The 16,172-nt window shown below is 35.8% G+C and overlaps 1 protein-coding gene across 1 annotated transcript; it reads right to left on the reverse strand.

Annotated features, from left to right (window-relative positions):
• Positions 1-589: 589 nt before the first annotated feature.
• NMBR (neuromedin B receptor) lies at positions 590-15,888 on the reverse strand. Its single transcript, XM_057739917.1, has 3 exons — positions 15,467-15,888; positions 3,729-4,077; positions 590-1,222 (listed from the first exon to the last, which is right to left on the reverse strand). The coding sequence occupies exons 1-3, from the start codon at positions 15,886-15,888 to the stop codon at positions 821-823; spliced, it is 1,173 nt and encodes a 390-aa protein (XP_057595900.1). The 3' UTR covers positions 590-820.
• Between the last annotated feature and the right edge of the window lie 284 nt (positions 15,889-16,172).

A 16,172-nucleotide genomic window follows, 5' to 3' on the forward strand; every position in this document is an offset into this window, starting at 1 on the left:
ACTTGTCAGGTGGCTATTGCAAGAAAGGATGGTTGAATTCACCAGCGTAAATGGTTGAACTCAGCAGAATTACATATATCTCATCACAGCTACACAGACTCACCCAAATATACAGAGATTTAGCAACATATACAAAGATAGCCATACCAATTTCGGAGTCATAGTTTTACAACTTGGGACATACAATACCTATTTTACATTCAAATCATATTCAAATGATATCTATTTCACTATGCATAATACAAATGTCATCATACCTTTCAATCACATACTTAGAAGTTACAGATATAAACTATTTCTATAAATTATGATTAACCGTACAAAGATTTGCTCCACCTTTTGAATTTTCTATTAATTTATTCAGACAAAGGAGATATATACATGCACTAGTTATGAATAAAATTTACCAGGAAAATATGATTTGTATTTCAAATATTTAGAGTTTGAATATTATACTCATTGAATCATTGAGTCAATAAAGAAATTTATTTCATGTTCTCAAATAAAACAAATTTAAGATAAATGTGCTAGAGCTGGCTCAAGGAACAACTTCAATCTTGAAGCAATATTAACTTATACACATACAGAATTGCTTTTAGAATCACTTTTAATGTGAATAACACATATGTTTTTAATGTCATTTAAAGTCTTGTTCAGAGAAAAGTGGTAACTATGTTTGTCTTGCCTTTCTGAGTCAATAGTGAAATCGTTTAATGAAATAGCTGAGACATAATAAGAAAGAAAAAATCGTTTAGTTCTGCTCTACTGAATAGATATACAAGAGTAAGTTCTTTTCAGGTAGTGAGTTGAATGGCCAAAATCACAGTGCCATTTCCTGCTTCACATTGTGCCCATTAAGTAATACAGAATTGGTCACCATGTTCTTAGCATTGCTTTTCAGGGATGTCACGCGCGCTGTGGAGGAGCTGAGTAGGTAGCTGGTTGATCTCTCTCGATAGGACTTCCTTCCACAACAGAGCTGGCTATTGAAGTGCCTCCTGAAGCTTTCACTGAGCAGATAAAGAGCAAATGGATTGACACAAGAATTGCAAAAGCTCAGAACCCGGGCAACTAAGGTGATAATCATGTGGCCTAGAGATGGGTCAATCTCATTATAGTTGAAAGACCTATACATGTAAAGGATATGATTTGGAAACCAACAGAAGAAAAAGCAACCCACAAAGACCAGCACAATTTTAGCCAGGCGTTTCCGTGTTTCCATCTGCAAATATAAGGAAATAGTCCCACTGATTAAAATGAAAATGGAGGCAGCCACATCGTAAAACACATCATGGTACAAAGATATAAAACTTATCATAGCATGCAAATGCATCCAAAAGCACAAAAACGATTTTCTTCATCAAAGCAATGATTTTAAGAATTTGATGAAGCCTATTTTGGTCACTATACTATTTTCACTTTAAAATATTTGACAGTTTATAAACTGTTATGCCCTCATATTAAAACTGTGATCTTAAAACATTTATTTTTAACTTTTTCTTTTGCTTAAAGTCTTATTGTGATCACTATAAATATAAATCATTTCTGTTTGTATTAAATCCATTGAATTAATAAACCACAGAATATATTCAACCTTAGAAAGTTTTTAAATCAGTGTATTTTTAATAGGAAAAATTGATCTATTGAAAAGGGGCATGACTTTTTTAAAACACTTATCCACAAAAACAAAAAATAAAAAACCTTGAGATTTAAACTCCTGATTCTCGTAAATCAAAAGCATCTGACATAACTGTCAATTCTATAAACATTACTATGCTAGGCTACCACCCGTAAAATAAAAATAAAAACATTTTCTTTCTTTTCATAAAATTCACCTCTTATGTTTACTGTTTTATAGCAAGGTCTTCAGGAATGTGACAAATTCAAATATGGGATGTAAATCTTTTTAAATCTAAAAATCATTTTCTAACATGTAGAGTCCAAAGTTTAACTCACATTTGTCTAATTTGTTTGAATATTTAAATAAGGTAACATGAAAGTGAAAACATAATTCACCAAGATATTTATAACAGACAGCATATTTTCTGAGCTAAAACTATTGGTAGTTGACTAAAATAGGCCAGAGAAGTCATGAAAGATTTAGGATTGAAACAGTTCTGAGACTGGGGAGTAAGTAGTAGTGAATGGTGACAGTAAACAAAGGTGCAAGTGAAAAGGAGTCTAGTTCAGGAAGCAGAATGTGATACTCCAGATGTATCCCAGTGGCATAAATTAGGCAACTTGGCCTTATAAAGGAGGCAGATGTGAAATTTACACTATTAAGCACGTCCTTCCTAGCAGGTAGAGCATAGGTGCAAGCATTTCACAGAGGTTTATACTTGGAGACTCAAATGTATAGGTAGGCTGTTAGCATTGAGATTACTTGTTGGCAGATATCAAGCCCAGTTACCCAGAGGGAGTTTATAAGTCCCAACAGGGAAATTCTCATACCCACACACACAAAAGTCAGAACTAGGGCTGTTAAAAAACAAAAAAGTAGAGGTGGGTACCATCAGAGGAACTCAACTTTAGAAACCAAAGCAAAAATTCCGATACCCAAACTGAGATACCAATTGGATTTCAGGGTTCTGAGTAAAAGGATTGACTATAAAGGGAAAAGAAGAGTGAGCCTGTGACGCACACAATTTTGCTTCAGTGATGCCAGGTGTTGCGATAATAAATATATTACTTTTTCTAGTAATTATTTTAATGATTGGTTATTTTTTAAGCCTTTAAAGCAGATGTGAATCACTGATGTTTGTGGACATCAATAAATAGAGGTCACCATCTGCACAAAAAAAAAACAACCTTCACCAGATTTAGTGCCCAAAACCCCAGCCTGTGCCTCCATCTACAACCCATCAGATTTTAATGATCTGTGATTCAACTCATTTTCATTCAAACTGGGGAGCAGTCACCCATGACCTGCCCGTACCTACAGAACCCTATGGAAGAAGTTCCTCACTAGGAGTGCACAAATGTACAACTTGAAACTGTCCCATAGCTGCAGTATTTCCATCTCTTTGTGAATCAATCCAACTGCTCATACCTTACATTGATACTGTGTACTCTTTAGAGAAGAAAGAATAAGTCAGGTGCAGGTTGTAATTTTAAAATCAGTATATAATATTTACTTATTGGAAAAGTTATAAAGTTGGATTAGACCAAGTTCGACTTCAGCACCAGCCCACCTTCTGCTCTCTCTCATTCTTGTTCTGCTACCTTCTGTTCCTGGTCTCCCCTTTTGGCATCCTAGCCAAACCTCATCTCCAGACCCCAGCAGTGTCCTATAGTCCTTTTCTGATGCATTATCCCCCCAGGCTTTCTGTTATCCTTAGTGGGCTAATGGGAGAAGAAACAATAATTGAATAAACATACACTTAAAATGTGAAATTTTTTTCTGGTTTGTTATGTGTTTCTTTGCATAAACATTTGCACCTGAAGTAAAGCCACCAGAGACAATAATTTCTAATGGGCCCAAGCCCAGATGTCAGATAAGCTGGACCTCAGTGGGCTTTTAGAGCTAAGACATGGCCACATATTAGAGACTCCCCCCCACCACCACCCTCTGGCCGCCCAACATCCCTTCTAGTTCAGGCTAGTGCATGTCCCAGTGCCCTCTGACTGTTCTAATCATTCCTGGTACTGAAAGCCCATGAAATAGAACTCAGAACTGCACTGACTGCTTCTGACCAGCACACCCCAACACAAACACCTGCCGGGCTTACCTGTTTTTCGGTACGTTCATTGTATTCTCCCGGAAGATTATGTGCACTTTTAATTAAGGTCTTTGCAATATGATAATAATAAATGCTAATAATAACAAGTGGTATGAGGAAGTAGACCAAAAAGATGAGCACTGAATGAATCTTTGGATGTAATTCATCCGTCTGAGGGTAGGGTATACACGCTGTGAAGCTGCCGTTATCCAGGCCACTGATGCGCGCCACTTGGGAAAACACCGCTTCGGGAACAGCCAACAGCACCGAGACCACCCAGATACCCACGGCCTTCACGCAGGTCCACAGCACTGCCCCTGACGTCTGGATATCCATGGGGTTTACAATGGCTCTGTACCTGGGAAGACAATTCATCTCAAATTACTCTCTCAAGAAAGAAAAATTTTAAAGAGAAAGAAAGGAAAAGAGAGAGAGAGGTCTTACTTAGAGAGAGATGCCAACACCCCAGTATTCACAGGCTGTTATGTAGCATGTGGAGTAACTAAGATCCATGGTGTCTCTGTCTACAAGTCATTCCACTGCTTATTAGCACAGATGACATGAAGAGAAAGGCAAATATTTTAAGTTGTCATTTCTCAAACTGCAGTAATTTGCTTACCTCCTTCACAAGTATTTTCTAAATCTACACATACTACAAGTATCACCATATATTGAATATTTTTATTTAAATACTTTTATTTCCAAAAAAATCTATTACTATTGCAATGGCTATAATACACAACCATAAAATATAAAGTGTTCACAAAATATTATTATTAAGATTTACCTGGATACTCTTCTAGAGCTTCTGAGGCTGGGTTTCCTACTTTTTTTTCCTTAAGGACATTAAGAAATCTTAGAGACTAATCCAGACTGAGATTTTCTCCCTAATTCAGTCATCAGGACAGAAAGAACTGAAAATAGAATATTCTGTATTTACAGTTCAAATTTCTTTAATGTCAAGACCTCATGAAGTCTTCTGTCCTCCCACCTGACACTGTTGTAGTGGTAAATGAACCACATTCCAGGACACGATGGCTTAAACAATCCAAGCCTTCTACACCTCATTCAATTACACATGAATATTAAATAAGGTAATAAAAATGCAAACCGAGCAAAATTGTATGTAAACCTCAGATTATATTTGTCTTTAAAAGTATCTCAGGGTATAGTATACCTAGGTATACAGTAAAAAGTGATTTTAGTCAGACAAATGTGCACTCATTTCATCTCTGATATCCTTTGGAAAATCACTTAAGATCTTTTTCTTCATCTATAAGTTGTGATAAAAACACTTCCTTCAAAATTCTGTGATTAGAAAAACTGTAGAGAGTACCTATTACAATGCCTGATATCTAGCAGACAATAACCATGCCATGACCCTGAACCTTCTCCTTATTTACATTTGAATTAGTCTGATATTCTAAAAATTTAGACTATTTCAAGCTACATAACAAGCAGATAAAGTCTCCTTCTGAGGTCCTGTAAAGGTGTGTCCCATTGCCCACAGGAGAGGAGGAGCTCCCATCCTCAATACCACTCTGAGGGGATCCTCTCTTTCTTTTTCCTGATTTGCACCAAGTGTCATTCCCAGACCCGTAACAGGAGAAAGGCAGTTCACATTTTTATCTAGATGATCTTTCCAAAGAAACACACTGAAATTAAAACAAAGCAACAGCAAACAGCTTTAGCCCCAAATTAAATAAAGTTTCAAGCATAATGCATTTTTACCCAGACTCCGCACGTGAACTCAACAGGCATGAGTTATTTTCTCCTCTTCTGCTTAATTGCATGTTCTTAAGAAACTGAATGAATTACAATCAGTAGCTCAAATGAGCTATTTTTTCTGCTTCTCTAAAGTTTTTATCAGATGAATACATTCAAAGAGGTTGGTTTTTTAAATCAGAGAGCACTGAGAGTCCTAAAAAGAAAAGTAGAAGTCTCTCGTTCCATCTCAGGTCCCACTCCTGAGTTAAATTTCTAATCATTACCTCCTTATGTCTAAGAAATGTACTTCTGCCATTGTCTCTTGAATTAAATATCACGGACATTAGCTCTTGACCTCCTGTTATGGTAATTGAAGATTTTTTCTCTTATACCGGCTTTATTCTCCTCATTCCTAACTTTCTGATTTAGTAAGATATATTATTTACAAAATAGCCAATACAATATTACTATGCCTAAACAAATATTACTCACTGCAGAGTTAAGTAGAATATTATGCTGATGTTTTCTTTCTTATACACATCTTTGATTTTCCCAGAGTTGCTACTTGATCATTTTTTTTCATTTGTACGATTTTCTAAGTACCTGAATTTATTTTTTTTCTAAATTTTCTTTGTACCACTTTCCTGAATAACTGGAGTCTTGGGGCTTGAATCTCAATTCTACTTCTTTCTTAGTTTTTCACTTTATCAAGCTCATCTCCACCTTTGTTTGGTTTAACTTTCTTTATTAGCTTTAGCTTCTATCCTTTATTCTGAATTATTATTTCTGGTATCATATTTATAATTTCTAGAAGTTCTTTCTAGTTTTCGAGTCATCCCTTTGCATAGACCCTATTCTTATGTTAGGGATGTATATTCTTGTTAGGTGTCTATGGAACTAAGACAAGAAGATGTTTAATTTCCTTCTCTTTGCAGAATCTTTCCTCGAAAGTTAGATGTTTGCTGCCTTCCAATTCATATTTAAGATCAAAGTACCAAAAAACTGACTATAAATTCTTTTGTATGTGGAAAAGGACGGAAAGAGCAGAGATTTTGGGGGACTGTTGATCACCACAAATTGGTTAACTAGTGTTCTTTTTTAGATTGTCCGAATCAACAAAGAATATTCTGAACTTTCCTTCATGGACTTAAAAAGGAGAAGAAAAACATCACTCCCTACCCTCACTCCCACCCTATATCTAAACATATGCTATTGCAGAAGCACTACAACCACAAAGGATTTGGGGGAAACTTCAACTAGGAATGGAAGTTTTAACTCTCTCGTCCTGATGAGATTGCCAAAGTAGAGTAGCAACAGATCCAGAATTTTTGGTTTAGACGTAAGAAGCCTACTGGGAGAACAGGACATGGATAGAGAAGGGCTTTCAACAGGGACAATTCTCAGCCACCCCTTGCAGGAAAGGGAAAATGGACCTCATGGATCTTCCCCTAAGTAACATACATGTCACCGATGGGGTGGATTACAAATTCTGTAAAGCCAGAAATTGTAGTTTAAAACAACAGATTACTGAAGTGTCATTGTTAGTACTAAAACAGGAGCTTAGAATTGTCAGAGAATAGGTTATACACCAAAAAGTGTTTTATTTGCATCTTTAAAAGGAGAAAAGCAAAATGTAAAACAATACAATTCAAATTAACATGAACATGTTTAGTTATGCTTCCTTCAAATATTCATGGAAAATTTAAGAATGAAATAGTCCTTTAGCATAAAAACTATCTCATTGAATTTAGTAGCATTAATAGGTAAGTTTAAAAAGTTGGAATTTTTCTTTCAGAGTCTTGGAAAGATGTCCCTAACTGAAAACTAGGCAATGTTCAATTAAAAGGCATATAAAGAGAGCATAATCATCATTCACATATTAAATATCAATAAATAGATATGCTTCTTCATTAATTCCTGTTTTAAATCTTGCTTTAAATCTGTTTTATCTGTGTACAGTCTAAATTTAATGTGAAGAAGAATTAAATTTAATCACATCCCAAAATATATAATGAAAATTAGATCTTTTTTGCTCATATAAAGTCATCGCAATATCTCAAAATCTCCATTGGCACATCTCTGCAAACCTTTCTAATTACAGTACCCATTCTTTTTTTTTCTTTATTTTTCAAACTTTTATTTATCAGAGGCCAACAGGGAGTCTATATGTGAACAATCTGACAAACAGAAGCAGAGAAGGGTATTATGGAAGCAAGAGAAACAGAGAGAGAGAAAAAATTTCAAAAAGAAGTGTAGACCTCTGTGTCCAATACTCTGAGTAAAGAAAAAGCTCCTTGAAACCGGATCCTGTGTCTTGCTCGCTGTTGTATCTAAAAAGCATAACACAATACCTGACCTACAGCAGATTCCAAATGAATGTTTGTTGAATTAATAAGAAAATGTGGTCTAAGTAGCAAGGAGATCACAAATTAAGAGCAGTTTTGGTAGGAGAAGGAAAGTAGTTGCATAGTAGGTTGAGGTGAGAATGGAAGTGGAAGATGAAGACATGATCTAGTCTAGTGATATCCTAGCTGGATCAATCTTCAGAATCACCCAGGTAACTGACAAAAGACAAAGAGTATTAGGTTTCTGCCTAGATTTACTGGCACAGAGTCTCTAGGATGTAAAATGTGAGATTCTGCATTTTGTAAGATTTTCAAGGGATTGTGAACATAAGCCAGGTTCCAAAACTACCTTTCAAGTTGACTTGCACAGTGAGCATCTTCCCACAGGCTCCCTGTGAGGTTGTCTAGTGCAATTGGTGGAGAATAACTAGAATCCAGCAGAAGTTTTGTGTTTGAAGAATCAATTGCCTGTCCTTTACAATATGTCACATCATGTTTTAAGAGTATTGATACCCACAGTTTAAAAATGCTTTCACATTGCTTGTTTCATTTGATAAAATAAACTTGTACAGTAAAACTGATTAGTGTACCCATTTTACAGATAAACTCAATGAGACTAAGGGATTAAATGATGTTCAAATGTTTTAAGAGTATTAATCTACAGTAAAACTTATCCTGAATGAAATTACTGAAATTCTTCTTTGTAAATGTATGTATGCTTTTTCATAAAATAGAATGTCTAAGACTATAAATAACCTTTTAAAATTAATGTAAAATGTGGGATGTCACTTTGGAAAAGATGAGAAATACTAGATCCAATTACAGAGGGGTCAGAAATTTTATTTATTCCTTCCTCAAAAAAAAAAAATCACTTCGTTTTTAACCCATTAAAATGTATGACTTAAATGACATGAAAGTTTAATAAGGAGAATGACAATGAAAAGTCATGTTGATGAAGGCAATAGGTTGGAACTAGCCAGTCTACGATTAAAAGCATTGGAGGAAGGCTATAGAAGGCAGAGAGATCATCTTTATAATTTTACAAGAGGGACATTTTGCTCTCCACTTCAACGTCTGTATCCTAATAATTAACTGCATGTGTAAGTAAATATTGTTTTGAATTAGTGAGTCATTTGTTATCCTGACACATAAGTAATACAGTAGAAGTAGTTATGCAGCAACCCACAGTTATAAAATGCTTTCACGTTAATTGTTTCATTTGATAAAATAATCCTGTGTAGTACACTGATTCGTGTACCCATTTTGCCAAAAAACTCATCAAGATTATGGGATTAAATGCTGTTCAGATGATCATAAAGCCAGTAAGCAGTTGACTCGGGATTCACACCTACATCTTGCAACTACAGATTTATATTTTTTCTCAACTGTATCACATTGCAGAGAATGTGAAGAATTAAAGCAACTGAAGAATCAAACGCTTTATCTAATCTATCCATTTTTAGACATTTGACCTCTTTGTCCTTTTAAAGTCAATAGTATTTTTAACAGGAAATACATTTTTATAGTGGAGAAACTAAGCCCTAACAGTGCTAGCAAATAACATTTTGTATGCTTTTACGTTATCTCTAAAAACTGCATTTTCATAAAATCTATATAAATGTCTATAATCATCTCTAGGTCGTGCTTTCATAATCTAAAACTTGTTCCTAATGAGATGTTGAATGTTTGGTTCTCTCTGAAAATGTGATTCTTTTCCAAAAATTAATTTGAATTAAATCACAATCATTACAGTTTTAATTTTCAAAATATTCCCCTCAAATCTCCGTAAATAATAAAAGAAAGTAGAGAAAAAGTCCTGCACTGGAAGTTGAAAAAATATTCTTAATGAAACTCTTTATAAGAAAAAATAAAAACTTAATGACAAACATATGCACCAAAGGAAGTGCTAGGAAGCAGTAAAAATTTAGTGTTTATTTTTGCTCCCCATGAAGACCTATGAATAACTGAAAACAGAAACTCGTGCCCAGAACCTTAATAAATCAATAATGTTTATGAGGAATAGGCTATGGACCTAAGAACATTTAATATTTTGTGTCAACAATTAAAACAGTAAGTTAAGAAACAGCTTATTAAGTTTAAAGCTAGTGTCACTAAGCTGGGTCATCACCTTAGGGCATGGATTGAAACTGAAAATAACCTTGGTCAAATGGAAATAAATAAGAATAAAAGAACAGAAAACAACAACAGACATAAAAAGGGAAATTTAATGAACACTTGTGTCCTTTTGTGTAGAAAATAAACAAAATGAATTTTCCAAATGCCAGATTGTCAGTACATTTGGGATGTGGGTGGAGTTCTCCAAAGAGCTGAAGATAATCTATTGGTTACACAAAACATTGCCTAAAACCTATACTTTGATTCAAAAATAAAAATAATAATGTGCTGTAAATATACAAATATAGCATATTACTACTTATCTTGTACTAAATATTGGATAAACTCTTTCCAGAAGAAAATCCTCTATACTTCATATCAACATCAATTTTTCCAGAAATGCAATAAACAAACAAAATAAGGACTAACTAAACTTGCTAAGAATGAGCAAATTTTTTAAAAAATGAGCAAATAAAAATACAGTTAAAATAATTAAAGACCTTTTAAATTGATCAAGCCCTCCTGAGCAATCAGCAATTGGAAGGGCCAAAGTAAATTGTTATTTTGGGGGTTTGAAACACACAGATAGTAACTGTACTGCTTATGACAACTAACTGCAAGGGAAAGAGTTGAACTTCATTGTCTGACCTCATGGCTCAGACAGAACAGATGGCTCCTATTTAAATGCATCACTACAGGCAAAAGACTGAAAGGTACACCTTAGAGGGGACTTGTTTCCACTGAGAGGTGAACAAATAGAACCAGCATGAATGGTTAAATGAGAGACTTGTCTGGGATGTGGTAACGTGGAACAGTGCGACGGGCAGAGCACTGAGCGTCTGGTTGCCCCACCAGTTACTAGCGTCCCTTCTCTTCTTTAGGTCTCTCTCTGCTCAATATTCAGAGGAGGCAATAGGATTCTATCTTAGGTCCCTCACCTCTACAGTTAAAGACATTGTTCTTATTTTGCAAATGAGGAGAATATTGCCTTATGGGCATGAGTTTTGTGCTGTATTATCATTTTTTTCCAACTGTGGACATAGCAGATGCAGGACTAGCCCCCAGATGCATAACCCCCAGCCTGGTGCGCTCCTTCCTTGTTTATAGTGTGTCCCAAAGGTTTCAGATCCAGCTGATGCATAATCTTCAGAAACTACAAAGTAACATATAAATTATGGCAATAGTGGGAATATTGTGAGAATTATACAGCACCTCTCCAGCTCAATGTGTGAGATTCTTTCTGAGGAGAAGGGAAAGGGAAATAGTCTGGAAGTATTTGAGACTAATGAGGAAAAGAGATCTGATTTATTGAAGATTTATTCATTTATTTTTCTAATTAAAACCTAGTACATTAATTGCAGATAAAATTAATCCTGTCTCTATGGTTATGTAAAAATAACAACTGAGCACTTGTTATGCAAAACAAATTTTCCTTTTTGAATTGACAGCTAGAAAGTTCTCAGACAAATGATGGGTCACTTTTCATCAACGTATGGATCACTTTATATTTTTCACCTTTTATTTTCCCTATATCTGGTTTTCCTCCCTTTTTGATTCCTGTTGTATGTCATTTATGTCTTTATTTTTGAGCTGCTTTAAATTCTTTTGGAATAAGTTGAAAATAAATAAGTCGCCACTCTGGGTATCATGGGTTATCTGTAGGGTGAGTGGGGAGGATTCTCTTGGGTATGTATGTGGCCAATCAGAACTCTCTGAAAGAGTTTAGAAGCACACTCTGAGTGCCAATCTCAGCATCCACTGAGAGGCAAGGCCTTCTCAGAGTACTGTGCAGGGTTATGGACCAAAGGAGAAAGCATCTCCAATCACGGCCAGGTGGTTAATTAGCACCGAGCTTCAGTCAGGAGTTTGGGGGAGAAACCAGCAAACAGATAACAGCATTCCCTCTCACCACTGGACAAAGACTGATGAAAAAACTTCATAAAGCATAGGGAGTGTTAGACCTAGGGCCCATATTTGATATGTTGCAATACTTTAACAAATAATCATTCCAAAGAAAATATCTCTACAGAGGTATATCATCCAAATAATGTTAATGACATTGGCTGTTTAGTATCAGAAAAACCTGGTACATTAAATTAATATTAATTTTATTTTCATTGTCTTATAGATTTTTAAAATTTAATTTAGAAATGCATTTTAGTTAACAGTTTTATAAAAAGCAGGATAAGAAGCTGATACCTAATTTTATCCTTATAAATATGTAAAATGATAAAGTTTATCATTTAGCTCTAGGAATCTGTGAAAATTTTTATCCTATAAAGGAAAAAGGAGAACTCATTCTTAAAAGTTCCTTGCCTTTTAATTACAGGTTTTTAAACACCAAAAGTCTTCAAGAATCAAAGAAATAATATTCTAAGTTTGGAAATGCAGCTACTATAATAGATAGTGAAGGAGATATTAAAATGGTAACCATAAGCAAAGTAAGGCTTATAAGGCCCCCCTTACCTGGTATCACAGCACACATGTCCCAACAGTGGGGGGTGGGAATGTGTGTGTTTGAGTGTGTGTGTGTGTGTGTGTAAAACTGTTAGAAACATGATACAACAGAGAACATGCAAATACTTTTAAGTAGCTATTTAATGTAAACAAGAAAAAAGTACATTTTCAAAATAGTAATAAAAATTTCACCAAGATAAAAGTGAAAATTAACTTAGAGCACTACTATCACTATTTCCGGTCATGCACTGTCTCTCCTCCTTCCGTTATTATTATGATATGCCTCTGAGGCACATCTACGGGGGACATATGTGAACTTTCCTAAGGATGTATCAGCTGAAGCTCCTCAAAATAGTATGGAATGTCAAGAATTAATAATCACATGTACCAAAAAGTGTCACCTGTACCACCCTTTGGCCATATTAAACAAGGTGATTTAGGCCTCAAGGTAGATTCATAAATATTGCATTTGTTTCAAGTCTTTGCTGTTCAGTAGTGCTGTCATCAATTATATATAACATTTAAGTCTCCACCTCACATTGGGATATGCTTTCCCAAATCTAATTATCTTCCTGTTTCTTCTACATTATTGTAATTGTCTCTAATCTCTCTACCTTTATTTTCTTAGGCAAAAATAATTAAGCCATCACCTGAGGATAGGATATTTGGTTTAACAAACAATTGAATTTCTTGTTTAAAAACTCCAAGAGGAAGTTTTTGTGGGTCTTTGTTTTTACTTTTCCTATGCCACAACTACTTTATTTTGAATTCAAGGTTTTTGTTGTTTTTTTATTCTTCAGTTACATTTTACAAGGTTCTTTCATCCAATTGAATCTAATGAATCAGTTTTGCAACCATTTTTCTTTTTTTACTCTTGGATGCTTTGCTTTAAACTTAACTTTTCAATTTGCCATTAAATAAGAAAAGCCATTAGGAATTTCTTATACCTGGGAAAGTAATAATGTGGCTTAACAGTAAAGAGTCCAGCTTTTGAACTGTGTTCAGATGATGTCTCCATCGCTGTGAGATCATGAAAATGTTGCTCATTTTCAAGGATTAGTTTTCTTCACTTTAAAATGGTAATAATTATAGTGCTTGTTTCATAGTATTGTGAGGATAAAAAACACACAAAAAAGTTAGCACAGTACTAAGTGCAATTAGTCTTATACTTGTTTCCAAATCCAGAGGAAATCTAAACGTTTAGTGAGATGAAGTGTGAGGAGGTTAAGTACTAATCAACATTGATTACTATGTTCTAGAAGAAAAATAGAAGTGTAGACAACATATAACAAAACATTTCCAAACCATTTAAGTGAATGTTGGACTGTGTTGTGTAATTTCATTACTAGTAATTCCAGTTCCTTGATTTAAATTTCTAAAATGCACATTGAGAGGCAAGAGTAGGCTCTGGACCAAGTGGAAGAGGCAACCCACCTTTCTTTATCATTGTTATTAAAGAATCCATGCTGTGTTTACAAAGTACATGATAAACAAAACTGAAAAAGTCAGTAAATATATAAAGAATAGCATTTTATCTGACCTTAGTCAGAGCCAATTTACCAATCTCTGTGAAAATAGATTGAGAAAATTAGTATGAAATAAACTCAAGCCCTGGGCCTTGCTCTTAATATCACCTTTAAAAATTCAAAGCATAATGAGAGTAATTTTAACTATTATATTGATAGCTCTTAAGTTTTATGCTAATCATTAAGTAGAATTTTTTTAACTTTCTGATTAAACTGAGTTCCGTAAAGAAGGACAAGTAAACTAAAAAGTCACATTGTAATTATGGAATACAAAAAAACTTTTTAAAAGATAATAGAAATGGTGTCAGAGAAACAAAATGAAGTACATAACTTACCCAAAGTCACCATCCATTTTTACAGGAATGTGGTTTTAGGAAGAATATTACACAAACTAGCATTCAGTTTAAAAAGACAATGGCTCTCCACTCTCCACTCCATTGTGTTTCCTTCAATGAAGATTAACTCCTCAATGCCAAAGTGATATAAGGGTGCTATTGCAAATACCAGGAAATTTACATGGACTGATTTTTCATTAATAATTTAATATGTAAATTAAAGAGGAGGACCATGAACACCACCTTAATCATCCAAGTTAAACTGTTTATCTAAGTTGCTTAAGTCAATGCCTCCCCCCAAGGGAATTAGACCAAGGCTCCATGCAATGACGCCTAATTATACATCTCCCTCCACCCCCATCCAGATATCCCTCCTGCTTAAACGCCCCAAATCATAATTATAGAGAGCCTGGGATAGTGGCACTGGACCAAGAGTACAGGACTGGATTCTCCTCCCAGCTCTACCAGGGGAGCTTACATTCCCTGGGCTTCAATATCCTCACCTGAAAAATAACGCAGTTGAACTAGTTGATCTACAAGGTAGAATAATAGACATTTCCCACCCTTTAAATATGCGGAAAGCAGATTTGATATCAAAGATGTATTTTTACAGCACTGTTTTAAGATACTAAAATTTAGTACCTACCTGTTTGTGGGGGATAAAACCATATAACTTGACGAGGTATTAAAACAAGAAAATGTATAAAGTCATGTCTGAAGACTATATACTAATCTAGTTGCTTTAGCTTCAAATAAATAGCAGAATTTAGTTAGTGTAAATGATGTTTCTCCTTATTTGAAAAAAAAAATTAAAATCAAACACTTCCCCAATATCAAGGCAGACAGTCTTACCTATCAGGGTATTAAACTACTGAATAAGGAAAGTGCACCTCTAAGTTTTTAGGGACACTCAAAAAGCTTCTACAAGATTGTTGCACATTTATTCTGTAGCTTTTGTATGAAATGGATAATAAAGATTCCCAAAATGTGTGAAGGGCAGGGAAAAGTCTAGGCTATGCAATTTTCAAACTACTTTTAAACTAATGCAATTTTAATTATTTTTAAAATAATGCTTTTCTTACATTTTTTCAAGCTTCACATTTCAGTGCATTTTAACTCCTTTTACTCTAATTCCCAGACACAGTCTCCCTTCCTCTTCCCGTCCTCCTCCCAGCCCTTCCTTTCTCTCTCCTCTTCCCAGGTGCACTCCCCGCCCCTCTCCACTACTTTTCTAGGCCACCCACCGCCACCTATGCCCTTACCTGTCGGCGCTGAGGGCAGTGAGAGTGAATACGGACACCCCCACGGAGGTGAGCTGGATCACCGGGATGAGTTTGCAGCCCACCTTCCCGAACATCCACTCGTCAAAGAAATAGCGCGAGGCGTCCACCGGGACGCAGGTGAGCAGCAGCAGCACGTCCCCAGCGGCCAGGTTAGAGATGAAGATGTTGGGGACGCTCCTCATGGCGCTGTTGGTGATGAAGATCTTCACCAGCACGATGTTGCCCAGCAAGCCCACTGTGATAATGAGCAAGTAGAGGGACGGGATCACACAGCGGATCACCAGCTCCGCAGTGGTCCCGTCCGGGAAGGGTAGGAAATCCCTTTCGGACACCGCGGGAACGAAACCGCTCTGATTCACGCGCGCGGTCTGGGAAAGGTTGGAAAGAGACTCGGGGGTCATGGTCTCTTTTCCAGGAGAGTCCGCTGGAGTTTTCACGCGCTCAGGTGCCCTGAAGAGTACAACTCACTCTTGGGCTTAATGGATTTCCTTTCGCCAGGTCAAGTTTACCGCCCGCGGGGATCGCGTTAACACCACTTGTCCAGAGGAGGACGGGGCCGGGTGAGGAGCGGGTCCACACGCTCCAACGCTTCACTTTTAGAAGGGACACATTGGCTCCTGCTGGCTCCGAAATAAAAAAAAAAAAATTGCAAAGCAGTTGAGTTTTTGTTCCAGTCCTGAATGGT

The sequence above is a fragment of the Hippopotamus amphibius genome, chromosome 6 (assembly GCF_030028045.1).
Source record: "Hippopotamus amphibius kiboko isolate mHipAmp2 chromosome 6, mHipAmp2.hap2, whole genome shotgun sequence".
Classification (NCBI taxonomy): Eukaryota; Metazoa; Chordata; class Mammalia; order Artiodactyla; family Hippopotamidae; genus Hippopotamus; species Hippopotamus amphibius.

Bases quoted from the DNA above. Each gene is read 5' to 3' on its own strand.
- NMBR (XM_057739917.1), bottom strand. From the start codon at position 15,888: ATGACCCCCGAGTCTCTTTCCAACCTTTCCCAGACCGCGCGCGTGAAT. The intron at 4,078-15,466 runs GTAAGGGCATAG...TTGTCTTCCCAG, and splicing joins ACTGCCCTCAGCGCCGACAG to GTACAGAGCCATTGTAAACC. The intron at 1,223-3,728 runs GTAAGCCCGGCA...TTATATTTGCAG, and splicing joins ATGAACGTACCGAAAAACAG to ATGGAAACACGGAAACGCCT.